The 15152-nt window shown below is 46.2% G+C and overlaps 1 protein-coding gene across 1 annotated transcript in view; it reads left to right on the plus strand.

Moving 5' to 3' along the window:
- LOC119088610 overlaps nt 1-13420 on the plus strand; it is a 74649-nt gene extending 61229 nt beyond the window's left edge. Inside the window, exons 3-4 of the mRNA XM_037208855.1 lie at nt 1588-2613; nt 12871-13420. Of these exons, the coding sequence (XP_037064750.1) occupies nt 1588-2343 (756 nt within the window). The 3' untranslated portion in view covers nt 2344-2613; nt 12871-13420. The remainder of the gene's footprint in view (nt 1-1587; nt 2614-12870) is intronic.
- Nucleotides 13421-15152: the final 1732 nt, after the last annotated feature.

A 15152-nucleotide genomic window follows, 5' to 3' on the forward strand; every position in this document is an offset into this window, starting at 1 on the left:
CAGGCATCAACGTGGTTTTTTTTTTTTTTTTTTTTTTTTCCCGAGACAGGGTTTCTCTGTGTAGCTTTGTGCCTTTCCTGGAACTCACTTGGCAGTCCAGGCTGGCCTCGAACTCATCAGCCTGATTTTGTAAGTGCTTTTCATTGACCTGAGAAAATACTTACTTTTTGTTTTGTTTTGTTTTGTTTTGTTTTTGTTTTTGTTTTTTGAGACAGGGTTTCTCGTTGTAGCTTTGTGCCTTTCCTTGGACTCACTTGGTAGCCCAGGCTGGCCTGGCTCTGCCTCCCGAGTGCTGGGATTAAAGGCGTGGGCCACCACCGCCTCACTTTTTAAATGGAGAGGGGAAGTGGGAGGGAACCCAGGTCCCACCCACGCTGTGGCTGCACTCTGGGGGCGATGATTACTTGATTCAGTCCATTCTTCCAACACGTGTTTACAGAGTCCCTATATGTGCTTCAGATAGAGAGAAAAACGCTGCTGTCCCCAGGACCACAACAGCTCAGAAGAGCATTGAGGGAAGGCTGGGCAATTCCCAAGTCCTCTGAATCATTGACAGTCATGCCTAGGTTATCTCATGTTCCCAAACGCTGTGGCTAAGTGGCGACATTTACAGGGACCCTCCAGCTTTATTTCATTCGATTATTCTAAAAAGCCAGGAGTCCTGGTATAATCAGTGTACTTTTGCCCAACTCGGCCAGGTCTATCAGAAGTTACTAGGATCCCTGCCTATCCACAGCTCAGTGTTGACTGTTACTTTAAGTTCCTTTCCGGACAGTCTAGCCATCACGGCTCTGCCAAGGTACCCCGGGCATCTTTTCTGCTGGCCCATCGGAACCCAGGCTGCATCTCTCCCGTGCAGTCATCTCCAGCTCAAAATGATTAAACCTGGGCCAGCTATTTTTATTTAGTCCTCTAAAAATAGCTATCAGTCAGTCTTGGCTGGAAGTCACCACCCCCCTCCACCCCCGCGCTCTTCAAGTGTGCACACCAGAACGCCAGAAGGCTTTTGCCCTGACATTGGCTTTCCAGTCATTGGCATTTGGGGGTACAGCTGGATCCACCCTGACAGTGTGGTGTTTTCAGACGGAGTCTTTTAGGGAGCTCTAAAGGTGCATTCACTGTGGAAGTCTCAACCTAGAACTCACGTGCCCAAAGACTTCTAGGCTGCAGGCAAAACCCTTGAGGGCCCTAAAGCGAAGCCGACCACCAGGTCTGCTCCAGGGTCGGTGTTCGGCAAGAGTGGGCGAACTGAGAGGTGAAGAGGTAGCAGTTAGGAGTTGGGGTGAGCACCCAGTCCCTAACTGGCTTCTCCAGGAGGGAAGAGTGTGGACCTGGATCGAGGACCCTCCAACAGTGTCTGAATGAAGACCTAACCTCCTATTTCCACCCCGCCCTCCGGTGTGACCACTTTTGATCCCGCCCCAGACAAAGCCAATCCAACTCCTGCAGGATGAATAAGGGGATCAGGTTGCTCTCTCGGCTTCCCCCACCCCCTCACCGCGGCTCCCCTTCCCCACGTGACTCTCTGGAATCTTTGCCAAAGCTCGGAGTCTCTGAGTCCATTTTCACACCCAGCAAAGGAGGTAGGAGGCGAGAGAGGCCGGAGGAAGGCGGAGCGTGTGTGCTTCAAATGCTGGGATCCACTCGGGGACTTATCTTGTGCATTTCCAGGCCCCTCATCTGAGGAGCATTGAGTTCGGGGTCTTTTCCAGCCTCTGTCTTTCCTCGGTGCATCTACAATTATGGCTCCACCTCCACTTGGGTAATCGCACCTCCACCCTGCAGGGCTGCTCGGGGCTGCACGGTGCGGAGGTGGGCGTCGGTGTGGAGCAAGCCGCGCCCCTCTGCACTCCTCCTCCCGGCGAGGGGCGGGGGAGAGAAAGTGGCAGCAGCGCCCCCCACGCCTTCGGTGTGGAGCTCTGGCCTGCAGCAGCCGAGCGGCGCGGTGCGGCTGCAGCGCCCCGGAGTCCCGGAGCTCCCGCAGGGCCGCACAAAGTTTGCAGCCAGCAGCCCTGCGCGGCCGAGCTCCCTGAGCGCTGCAGTGGCCCGGCCCGGCGCGTTCGCCGCGACCCCCTCGGCCGACAGCACGCCGACAGACGGGGGGCGTGCCGAGAGAACTTTGAAAAGCTGCGGAGGAGGAACCTAAGCCTGCATCTCGCCAGTCGGGGGACCTCTGGAGGAGCTGGTCTAGCCCGAGGGAATGCTGCGAGATCCCAGCAGCCGCTGACCCGCAACTTTCCAGCTAGACTTGGCGGCGGGCTGTGCTTTGCCTGGTTCTCGCAGGCTCGGCTCACGGTGGTGGCTGATCGGCTGGCTGGAGAGCCGGGTGAGCCTCGGGGCTGAGGGTTGCCCTGGGCGGCGGCGGCATCCTTCTCGGGTCCATCCCCCAAGCTCGGCTCCCGGCGGAGCAGCCCGCCGCCTTTCCCCACTGTCTGCGCCCGCGTCCCGGCTCCCGGCGCCGGCGCAGCCTGGGCTTTGGCCGAGAGCAGGTTCTTGGATGCTGAAGGCTGGGCTCCTCCTGCGAGAGTGCCGCGGCGGCGATGAGTGTCCTCAAAGCGTGGCTCGGGGTGGCCCTAGCGCTGGCGGAATTTGCAGTATTGCCTCATTGCGAAGGTAAGGTAAAAAGCGCGGTGCCGAGTGTGTGTGTGTGTGTGTGTGTGTGTGTGTGTGTGTGTGTGTGTGTGTGTGTGTGTGTTCCTTCGTGCCGTTTAAAACACTCAGCGGGGTTTTTGAGTGTTGTAGGTTGGGTGGAAGTTTCTGATTTGGGGCGAGGGGCGGACATGGAGTGGGTTTTCCTCTCTCCTGAAATCCCCACTCTTGGTTTCTCTTGAGGTAAAAAAAAAAAAAAAAAAAAAAAAAAAAATCACAGCCCGCCACAGCCTCCTCTCTGCTTTTTGGGGGTGGATGGGTGGCCTTTTGAGGTGACATTTCTGGAAGTGGATCTTCCTTCCGCTTCTACCCTAACCCCTGAAGGAAAAGCAACTACGTGGAGCCTATAGATGAGGAGCGAACAGTTGATCTCACTCCCTTGAAACGTAAAATCCTCACCCCAGCTCCATCGTTCTTACTGCCCTCCGCGCCCCAAATAAGTCTCCCCACTTAAGATTTTATAAGTAGGGGGTTAGAGTGTTTTGGATGTAGACGATTCAGTTGCTCTGAAATAAATCTTCCTCGGTACCGAAAACACGAGGCTGCCTGCTTCTCTAGGGGGAAAAAAAAGTGGTTAATAAGAGTGTGGGCTCTTCTCTTCTCCCGGGGTTCTCATGGTGGGGGGGCTCCAACCCACTTCCCCAAGAGCTGGGGGAGAGAAAGGAGACTTGGGTGTTGTCACCAGGATAGCACACGCAATCTGGGCTCAGATAATAAATCAGTAAGAGTTGGGGCGCGGGAAGAGGGGGGGCGCTGACATGCTGAGTCTGGCGTGGCACCGCTCCTCTCCACCCCCAGGCCCCCTGGCGCGCCTCTCACCTGCTCCGAGCCGCGGGGACAGTGTCAGGGTTAGCACTCAGGGAGGGGGAAGGGAGTGGCGGGCTGGGAGGGGGCGACTTCCTCCACGGCTGGGCTCTCTCGGCTCCATTCATTATTCATCCAGCTGCAGGAAGAGTTCACCTGCCCAGTTGCAAATCCTCTAGGCGGTGTTGTGCCCGCGTCGCCTTCCCCGCACCTTCGGCGCGGAATTGGGGGCGGCTGGAGGTCGCAGGAGGACAAAAACCTCAGGTGGGCTTCCGGTCTCCAGAGCGGTGGCGCCTCTCTTCCTTACCACCTTTCTCTTAGCAAGCGGGCTGGCCTCGGGAATCCACGCTCAGACTTTCCCCACAGGTTAAGGCGCCACCTCCTCACATGGTCGTGGGAATGATGTCAAAAGGATACTATTCCCTGGAAAAGCACGCCAGGGGGCTGTGCCGCCCTTTTCAAACTGTGGGGCAACCTGTTAAAAAAAAAAAAAAAAAGAATTGTGTATATACACGTGTGCAGACTTATAAAAAAAAACTTGGAAAATTTAATTATAGTAATTAACCAGATGGGAGAGTCAGCCCAGGCTCCCCAAACTTCAACTTAGGACTTAGAAAAATTACAGTTTCACTTGGTGGCAGTTTCTTATTTAAAAATTATATCCCAACGACACAGAAAACATGCTATCACTCCTGGATTGCTCACCAGGGGGCAGTTGGAACAATGCTGTTTCTCAGAAGCAAACCTCTTGAAATGACAAAAGCCATTATTATTAAGAGGCTATGGGGCATGCTCTTTGGAGGGTCGGTAGATACAGCTGGCAAAGTTTATGAACTGCCGGGGTGAGTGTGTGTGTGTGTGTGTGTGTGTGTGTGTGTGTATCCTTCAAGGATTCTTGGAGAACTTTGCATCTGATTTCTTTACCCACCTTCAGAACATTCTGCATGAGTGCACACATTAGATCCTAGACTGCAAGATGTCTGAGAGTTCTCAGCCAATCCATGCTTAGCTCAGAATGAATGAACACAGATATCTACTGAACACATCATTTCCTTGCACTGTGCTAAGCATTTTACAGACTTTAGCTCATTTAATTTATTTATTTGTGTGATAATGGTCTCCCACTCACAGATCATCTGTCGTCTGGTAAGGCCTTCGCTCTGAGCCTGTCAAAGCTTTCTTTTTCTTTAAAACGAAGAGACTGCCACCAGATGCCTTTAATCCCAGCACTTCAGAGGCAGAGGCAGGTGGATCTCCTTGAGTTCCAGGCCAGCCTGGTCTAGAAAGCAAGTTCCAGGACAGCCAGGGCTACACAGAGAAACTGTCTTGAAAAAACAAAACCAACCAACCAACCAACCAACCAACCAAACCAAACCAAAAAACCAAACAACTCCCCCCCTCACCAAATAAAACAAAACAAAACAAAACAAAAAACCTAAGAGACTGAGATGGACAACATATGGCCCTTAGAGATTTCCTCAAGTGATAATTGTGATACTACTGACCCAGGGGAAGATTTTTTAAAACAGGCACCTACATATATCTTGCTAGAGGGATCATATAGTCATATTTTGTCCTGCCAGCTTATGGGAGAATTTATTGTTTGTTTGTTTGTTTTCTTAGCCAACAACAGAGAATGCTCATGGTACTCCAGTTAATTCTTCCCACAGTGATAGTTGCTATAGTGAATCCTTCCTCACTGGCCTGGGAGCTTAGGGCAGCTCCAGCAATTCCTGTTCTCCAGCTCCTTCCTATTAATGCAGTGTGACCTCAAGAGCTGCAGTCGGAAGAGGGATTACCAAATAACATTCTTCTCAATTAATTTAAATAGATCAGCCTCCATGATTAAGTGACTGGCCTTGAATGAACTAGCTAACTAAATGAGGAAGGTACTCTGTGGTGGGAGCTTTAAATATGTTTTCTAATTATATAAAAAAGAGAGACTGGGGTTAGGGCTACAGATCAGTGATAGAGCTTTTTGCTCAAGGTCCTGGGTTCAATACCCAGCATGACAAGATAACAGAAACAAACAGAAGATTTTGATGAGGTTTTTAGGTTCTAAATTTTTATCTTAAGTATCAAGAGAAAGATGAATTTACCTACTTATTTATTTATTTATTTATTTATTTATTTATTTATTTATTTATTTTTCAAGACAGGGTTTCTCTGTGTAGTTTTGGTGCCTGTCCTGGATCTCAGTCTATAGCCCAGGCTGGCCTCGAGCTTACACAGATCCGCCTGTCTCTGCCTCCCGAGTGCTGGAATTAAAGGCGTGCGCCAACACCTCCTGGCAGAAGGATGAGTTTTTATAGCCAAGTTGTTGGTCGTGTTATTGTATATCGCCTCAAGATTGCTAAGCTGGGACTGGAGAGGTGGCTCAGAGGTTAAGGGCACTGGCTGCTCTTCCAGAGGTCCTGAGTTCAATTCCCAGCAACCACATGGTGGCTCACAACCATCTGTAATGAGATCTGGTCCCCTCTTCTAGCCTGAAAGTCTACATGTAGACAGAACACTGTATAGATAATAAATAAATAAATCTTTAAAAAAAAATCCTAAAAAATATTAAAAAAAAAAAGATAGCTGATAGACTGTGATTTGAGGGATTAATAATGTCAAGAAGGCACAGGGAAGCTTCAAACATGGCTGCTTCCTGAGTCAGAAAAACTGCAACCCCGTTGACCCATCTTGACTTGTGACACATGGGAGTTCTGTGAGTTTCAGCAGTTAGACAGCTGGTGTGGAATTGGGAAACACTCTTGGAGACCTGAACCCTAGTGTATGTCCCACCCCTTGACCTTAGCTAATCCCACAGGCTCCCTGCTTTCTCCTGTACCTACTATTAACAGATTGTAAAGGACTATTTGATGGAGGTTTTGTTTTATTTACAGGTATATCAGCAGTTGTGGTTCTGTGTTTGGCCAGAGAGCTCCTTTGATCAGGCATTTAATGCTTAAAACTCAGTGTCAGAGAAGGACCGCATTGGCTTCTTCATTGACGCAAACCTCTCCCTCCATCTCTGATTCTGCAAACCTTCACGGAGAGCTCTTACACCCTGTTAGGTGTGGTGGGAGCTGGGAATTCTGACACCAATCTGAACAAAGCAGATTACATATCCCCAAATTTATGATACTGATAAAATAGTGGCGGGGCTCTGAGAACATGTGGCCCTTCTCGGGTTTCTCAGGACTGAGATTTTACAGGCTCCAGGTGATTGATCCTGACCGCAGCTTTGCAGCTTTTGGTTTTCTCACTAGTAGATATAGATAGGTGATATATCATCATAGGTTCTTGTTTCTAATATATGGCATTTCCACTCCCCTGTGGGATTAGATTTTGAGTATCGCCTTCCCCATGGACATCCTGGAGTGGGGCCACAGCCATCTATATTCACTGTTACGGACTTGGGTGGCAACCTCACTCAATTTTACTCAGGCACGAGTCGTCATAAAACACTCTCCACCACATGGCTCAGAAGAGGGGAGGGACCACCACGCGGCAGAGCTAGAGTCTCATGCCAAATCTTATGGTAGTCCAGAAGCGGATGGCCATTTTTGTTTTACTGCTCTATTAATTGATCTAAATCCTGAGAGTAATCAGGGCACGAGCCATCCTGTCAGTCCAGAAATGATTCTATTTTAATTATTCCACCACGTGCCCAGGCATAGCTGAATTATAACACAACATAAAGGGTGAACATTTGAATGCCAACTTGTGGCTGCTTGATCTTAACGAGTTCTCTCTTGGTGATACCCCGTGTGCTGGCCAGTTTTACGTCAACTTGAAACAAGCTAGAGTTATCTGAAAGGCGGAAACCTCAGTCAAGAAAATGCTGTAAGATCTGGCTGGCTGTCAGTCATTTTCTTAATTAGCAACCAATAGGGGAGGGCCCAGCCCATTTGTGGGTGGTGCCACACCTGGGCTGGCGGCCCTGGGTCCTGTAAGAAAGCAGGTTGAGCAAGCCATGAGGAGTAAGCCAGTAAGCAGTTCCCTCCATGGCCTCTGCCTCAGCTGCTGCCTCCAGGTTCCTGCCCTGCTTGAGTTCCTGCCCTGACTTCCCTCAGTGATAGACTGTTATCTGGAAATGTAAGCCAGATAAACTCTTTCCTCCCCAAGTTGCTTTGATCATGGTGTTTCATCAGAGCAATAGTCACCCTAACTAGAACACCCTACTGTCCAAATCTCTTACCTTTTTTTTTTGTTTTTTTTTTTTTTTTGGTTTTTCCACCACCTGACCCAAATCTCTTGTCTTAATGGCTCTATGTGCCATGGTTTCTCTGGACCTGTGTGTCTGTGTTGTGTGGTAGAACTTTCCTGGAATACACAACACACACCTCTATAGCTCCTTAGTCCAAATAGTGAGTCCATGACAGACCAAAGTAGGACACTACCGAAGTGCAAGTTGGTAGACCGGTGACTTTTTTTTGGGGTTACTTACCTGACTGTAGGTGAGGGGTTACTTAACAGGAGCAGAAGTGACTCAAAGACAGCTGCATCACCAAGCCCACCCCAGCTGGGAACCTGGTGCAAGCTACACAGCCTGCAAACGGCGTAAGAGGTCGTAAAGTGTCTTTTCCCGGTGGCTCAGTTGAGTCCTTTGCAGCAGTTCAGTTGGTCTTTGTGTCTTCTAGGCAGCATGCCTCTGCTTCTTCCAGGCTCCTTGGCAGGTCTCTGCTTCTCCTTTATAATTTGGCTTCTCTGGGAATGACTCTCAGCAGTCTTTACTCTTGATACACTTGTGTGGAGAAGGGGACCTAGTGAATCTGATCAGCTTCAGGAACTTCCTGAAGCTATTTTGAGTTTACTTCCTGTCTTTAGGAGTGCCCCTTGCATTATTTTATTTCCCCTTGGAACATCCTGATGTTTTGCCTTCCTGTAAATATCCTATCTAAGAATTTCCCTGGAAGATGCAAAGTTTTCATCAAGGAGGAAACTGGCACACAAAGTCTGACATTTTGTGTATGTTGGATTTACCTAATTGACTCAGATGCCAGCCACAATCATTGTGGCTAATATAGTTTTGGGATGGAAGCTTGTTACCAGTTATATCTCAAAATCTCTCTAAAAATATTAAACTTTTTATTGGTGCCTCATAAAGGATTATTATATTAAATTATTATACATTATAATCTCCAAGAGACATCAGATAAGGGACCCTTTCTGACTTTTATTTTATGCAGGTAATATTTTGCATATGTGAATCATAGGAAATAAACTGAGTAGCCAGGGAGGAGAACAGCCCAGACTCAGGATAGAGATTTACTTCATGGTGCTCTGTGTGTATGTAATGGAAATACCCCTCACTGTAGAGATTAAGATGCTGGTGTCTCAGCCGTAGTCCATGCCCTGAAACTAGAGATGGCCTTAGCTTGAGAATCCAGCTCCAACTGTGCCCTATGCCCAGGTTTTCCTGAAAAGAAAGCCTGCTTTTCCTTCTCTACCATTTCTAACAGTTCATCTAAAGCTGTAGGTTTTCTGAAGTTCATCTAAACCCATTAAGTCCAAACCATAGAGAGATCCACAGCGCAGTTCGAGTACCCCTTAAGAAAAAAACGTAGTGAGCGGAGGGAGTAGCTATGTTTCCCACATGATGTGACTGGTTGGAATGAAGGCCTCTCTGCCTTTCTTGTGCCAGGAGATGCACCCAGCACTCACTGCCAGAAAACATCCCAGCTTCATCTGTTGGTGGGTGTGCAGCCTGCCATAGTGTGGGAGAAATACGCTCGCTCTGGATGGCCTCGTCTGGCTTTGGGTGATGATGAATGTTTGATGGGACTCGGCATCATACTGGAATGCCTTATTTTCTCCGGAGAGTAGAAATGAGGTTTTGGAAAGTGTGTTAATGGAGACTCACGCGGGCGGCTGCCTTCCGGGTAGCACTGTTCGTTTTAGGGAAGCCCTCGGAGGTTTGGCAAAGCTAATTTCCTTTGGAATTGCACATCGTGGAGTAACCCACATGAAGTTATTTCTTTTTCTAATGATAGAGTTTATCAACTCCATATTGTTCAACGTGGGTCTGCCCCAGATGCTTGGCTTAAACAAGGACAAATGTGGGGCCATTCTCCATCATGTTTTCACGTTGCCATGAGTTCATAGGGTCTATCTGGACTTCCCCAAATGGGCTTTGCTGTGGATGTTTGCTTATTTCTTAAACTGGATTTCTTTACAAGCCTGGAACACAATGTTGATTTTGCAAGTCAACATTGTGGAGACGAGTGCTGAAATTCCAGTCCCATGGCCTGTAATGGTGTGCTGGCCAGTGACGGACAGTGTACGCACTGGCTCTGGGAGGCTGTGCTGCCCAGGCATGTCCTGGTGTTTTAGTTTGTGTCATTGGACTCTGTGATGACATGATGACATGTCACGTGACAGTGAAACTGCCCAATGATGCATCTCTTGGAAAGTTGCCTTATATGACTGGGAGGATGCTCTTGTTCTAAAGGGTCAGTATTGTCTTTTTTCCTCTAAAAGTTGAAATCTGTTAGATTGTTTTAAAGATTACACACAGTTGAAAACACCATGGCATTATAAGTACATATAATTTTATCTGCTGAGTAAAAGAAAACCTGAATATGTCACAGATATTTAATTGTTTAGCCATTAAGAGATTAATAGTCTGAAAAAAAAGATTCAATTTTGTTAAGTTGTACCTAAGTGGTGATTATCTTCATTATAATTTTAAAAACATCATTGTAATTTTTAAGCATGAGAAATAAGTAAATGTGTGTTTAAATAACTTGGAAAGTGAATCGTAGGCATGAAAGTGGAGGGTGACTGTTTGGGAAGAAAACGGGACCCGTGGGAGGAGGGTGGGTGAGAGAGGGGAGTAGGGGGGTGAATATGATCAGGGTATGTAATATGCACACGTAAAAATACCATCTTGAAGCCCATTATTTTGAATGGTGAATATGGTGCTGATAAAAATTTAAAGCTGTATTGTTTGTTGGGGAAAACGGCTCCGTTGGTAAAGTGTTTGTCACATGTGTTTGTCATGCCCACATGAGGACCCGGGTTCAATCCCCAGGACCCATGAATGCAGTCCCAGTGCCACGGAGTCAGCCACCCAGCCATGCCTGCTTGTGAGGTCCAGTCAGTGAGAGACTCTGTTTTAAAACACAAGATAGAAAAGTACCCATGTAATGATACCTACACCTGAAGGTGACCCGTGAGCTCCACATGCACACATATGTATCTCATCACACACACACACACACACACACACACACACACACACACACACACACACACACAAATGATTTAAAAACTAAATTGTTGAGGTATGTATTTCTTCCAGATACACAAGATTGTTTAATGTTTATACACACACATATATCTCCTTTCTTATGCCATATTATAGGTTGAAATACTATCTTCAGGACAAAATTTCTTAAAAATAGGTCAGTCAAGATGAATTTTTCCTCAAGGTTTTATCTCAAGTTTTTCTTATTTGAATGTCAAGGACATAAAAATCATCTCAGCAAGTTTACCCATAGAGATCTTTCTTTCAAACCCAAGTGTAAATAGTCATCTCGTTTTCTTTATAGATCGTTGGTTCTGTGATTGACAGGGAAGGCAGGCCAGCTGTTTGTTGAGAAGGTAGCCTCTTTAGGATCTGTGGAGATCAGCACTGTCATAAACTTGGCCATCCCTCCTTGGAAACCACCTGTGCCCTGTTGGGACCTGCTTCCCCCTGTCTTGTGTCTGCACTCCGCCTTCTATTTTGTGTCTCATTGGCTTCAAGACTAGCTGGCAGGGTGCTGCACACCACTTCCAGGTCACAGGACACCTGTTGTGCTGTGCAGAAATCACCAGAGAAGGTGTGTCTTCTTCTGAAGACCAGGATTGCAGTTTTATGCTGCTCTGAAGCATAAAACTTACAAGTTCGTTCTCTGTTATGCTAGCTGCTCAGAACATAAGCACCCCGCATCCAGTTCTGCCCTCTGCTGCGTTTAGAACAGATTATCTCTTTTCTTTTTTCATTTGGTGTCTAATGACTGGAAAACACAAAGATGTATCGCTTCATAAGCAGCACATCAAGGAAAAACATGGAGTGAGAAGAGTTCCAGAGGTCAGGGGCTCACTAGAAGGGTGCTTCTCAAATAGCTTCCATCTCTGCTGTCCCACACCATGGCTTAACCTCCCCAGTGAAGAACAAACTGTATGAAAGGCGTGGAGTAAGGTGTTTTTGTGTTTATATGGTAACCTAGTGAATCCCCATTATGTGGACAGGTGGGGAACAAGTTCAAAGACATAGAGGCATTCCCTCTCCTGAGCATGTGTACAGGGATGAAGAGGGAGAGGCACCTTTTTCCGTCACATGCAGGGGTGGATATGGTTACAGGCCTACAATCTCACCTCTCCAGAAGCTGAGGAGAGAGGATTGCAAGTTGTAGGCCAATTTGGGCTACATAGGGAAACCTTGTTTCAAAACAAACAAACATTAACCAATCAGCCAAGCAACCAACCAAGCAAACAGTAACAACAAATACAAATAGAACACCACAAGAATGGATTCGCCAAAAATAACTGAGGCACGAAGGGCTATGAGTTCAAAGGAGAAGAAATGCTATCCTGCCCAAGGATGGGATCAAGTTCAAGAGCCCCGAAGAGACCAAACGCATCTCCATAAGAACTGAAAATGGAAGAAACTTTGAGACATGAAAATTATTATGAAATAAATTGGCTCCTTGAGTTGATCTGGAGAATTTATGTAGGAAAGTATGGAAGAGAGGCTTCGATAAATAAATTCAGAGTGGATTATGGAAGCTTTTGTGACAGATTGCACAGATAATAGCATTGTATTATATATACTATGCCACTACAAATACATTTATTTTATTAAAATATCATCCTATCACTTCCTTCCACTCCCTCAAATTCCTGGCTTCTTGTTTTTTAAAATCATTACTAACACACACACACACACACACACACACACACACACACACACACACTACTAAATCTGCTCAGTGTTGCTTGCATGAACATGATTTCAGGGCTGACCTCTTGGTAGTGGATAACCACTTAGGGGGCTCCTCCCTGACAGAAGACCCCTTCTACTCTTAGCATCCTTTGGATGCCTATAGTTCTTTGTCAAGGGGGGGGGCCTGAGAGTCCCCATTTCCGGTGTTAGTATGTCTATTGACGTTGTCCTTGTTCAGGTCTTTAGGCAGCCATATTGTTGAGGTTTAAAGACATTTCTTTTAAAATCCAAATAATATGCTTTAATATTGTACTGTGTCACGTGTTTGCAAGAGTCATTGATCTGATATAAGGGGTTATTTCCCCTGGGTAAGAACGTTCAAGCCTTTTAATCAAAGTAGTTCACTGGGTGTGATGGAGTTAAGAAATAAGCATGCTGGGTAGTGACTATTGTTTTGGTTTTTTTATTTTAATTCTTGGCTTTTTTTTCTCCCACAGGTGCTTGTCTCTATCAGGGCTCCTTGCTGGCGGTAGGTCATTCTTAATCTATTTCTTTTGGATGTAAGATGCTTAGCTGAGATAACTGAGTGACAGAGGTGATTGTGTCATTGTAAACTAATTTTCTTCATGGGTTGAGGAGTACTCCTCATCCTCATCCTCATCCGGGTACCATAGGGCTCCATCACTTATTAACCTTTCAAGAGTGAATTAGTTCCATTTGGATACTCAGGTATTGAATGAGAAGTCCCCCGCTCCCTGCCGCCATTTGCATTCGATGGCTGTCCTTTGTGTTCTTTCAGTCAGAGATAATTGGATCCCATCCTCTTGTCACATACAAACTAGGGCACAATTTGTTTGTATGCCTGTTACATTTGTTTTCGTCTTTAAAATAATGCTGTTATTACATTCAGTACAACGGAAGAGATTCTTGGTCAGTTCTCTGAATGATAAGCTTAAGTTTTTGGTAAACAGCAAACAAATTAGCATTTTTATCTCTGACCCTTTCCACACTGGGTAGGCAGAATTGATTTTGAATTTAATGTCAGAATGACTGGGGGGGAAAGCTGATGCAAGTCTCGTGTGTTCCTTTTCATTAATAATGTACTGTGGTGCATAACAGTGTGTAAAAGCCTTATTGAAAAGACTGTCTACACTCCATCAACTCTAATAAATGCTATGACAAGTCATTCTTCACCACTTTTTTAGTTTGGGTTTAATACATGCTGCAGTAAAGCAGCCTATGAAGGGTGGGAAGGATGTGCCCATTCCCCCCCAGCCTGCTATTGATACACGGTGTGACTTTAGTTCATCATCTTCCATTATCCCGGTGCTAAAGTAGATGAGGAAGGAATAGCTGAGGTCTCCAGGAGTCTAGATAATTATAGATATTCCAAGTAGTAATTTCCAGTCTGGTCTTTATATGCTATAGTTGATGCTCTGAAGATTTATATACTTTTTTTCCTTCTTGATATTTTTTCCCATTAAAGAACTGGAAAAAGCTATTTTTTTTTCTCTTTCTCATTCCATGCCCTAAAAGCAGAATTTTCATTCTGTTTGTTCTTTAATACATTTTAGAAATCATTCTGAAATCAAAGTCTGTCCTCAGTTTTGGGGAGTAATGCTATGTAGTGTAGACAAGTCAGTCAACTATATTAATACAAGGAAGCTGCTTACTGTATAGAGTGCTTCATACTTTTTCAATATATTTTCATAGCTATTGATTCATCTGATACTGAGGCCAGTGTAATATGCATGCTGTGTACCCCCCCCACACCCCAGTACAGGGTCTCATTAGGGAGCCTAGGGTGGCATTGAACTCATGATCTTGAATGCTGGGGGTGTTCCCTCAAGCCCAGAAAGCCCTCCTAATTTAATGGAGAATTGAAGAAGAGAGAAGGAGATGAAGAGATTGGCTAGACATCTTTGGCCATTGAAGGGTGGACGACATTAATCAATTAATCCATTCTTTCTGATTTTTACCACTATCTGAAGATGTATCTAGACATCTCCTATACTAAGCTTTGCTGTGTGTACTTGAATAAAAAAACAAAAAAAAATCAGATAATTGAGGGGGTCAGTTCTAAGCAGTTAAAAAACAAACACTTGCATTGAATGGATAACCTGGATCCACTCTGTGCACGTCCTGCTGGTCATGCCTACTAGGGCGTGCTTCCTGTACCAACTCACTTCATCACCCTCCAGGTGCCATCTTTGCTACCAAGACTCCACTGTCTGCTCCCCACCTTCCTCTCACCCACAGTACTTGAAGTACTTAGTCTTGTCTTTCTGCAGTTCAGTCAGAGAGGTATAAGCTACTTCCCACAACAAAGACTGTCGTCAAACATTTACTTACTTAGTGCCGGTACCGGGCCTGCTGGTCCTGGTCCTGGAGAACACCGACGAACAGATGATAATCTCTGCCATCTTGAAGTTCGAATTGTATGTCAGGTATGCTGTCAAGAAATTGAACCAATAACAAAAGTAAAGAAGGGCAGGGTGGGAAGGTGGAAAAGCCTCATTGGGCGTCCGTTATTTTAAATAGGATTTTAAAATGTGACACTTGAGCTAAGAGCTGGGAGAGGCCCCTCTAAGACTGGACCCGTAGGCATCTAGGAGAAGGACATTGTAGAGGGGTCAAGGTGAAGGGAAAGTGTGGGTCAGAATTCCTTTGGCTATTTCTCAGGTGCCTGGAGGCCAAACAGCTGATGCAGAGACCCAAGGAGAGGAACCCAGAAGGGTGGGCAGGGGATGGGGTATCCAGCCTGGGCCTGGATTTTGCT

This window comes from Peromyscus leucopus, chromosome 10 (assembly GCF_004664715.2).
Source record: "Peromyscus leucopus breed LL Stock chromosome 10, UCI_PerLeu_2.1, whole genome shotgun sequence".
In the NCBI taxonomy this organism is placed as follows: Eukaryota; Metazoa; Chordata; class Mammalia; order Rodentia; family Cricetidae; genus Peromyscus; species Peromyscus leucopus.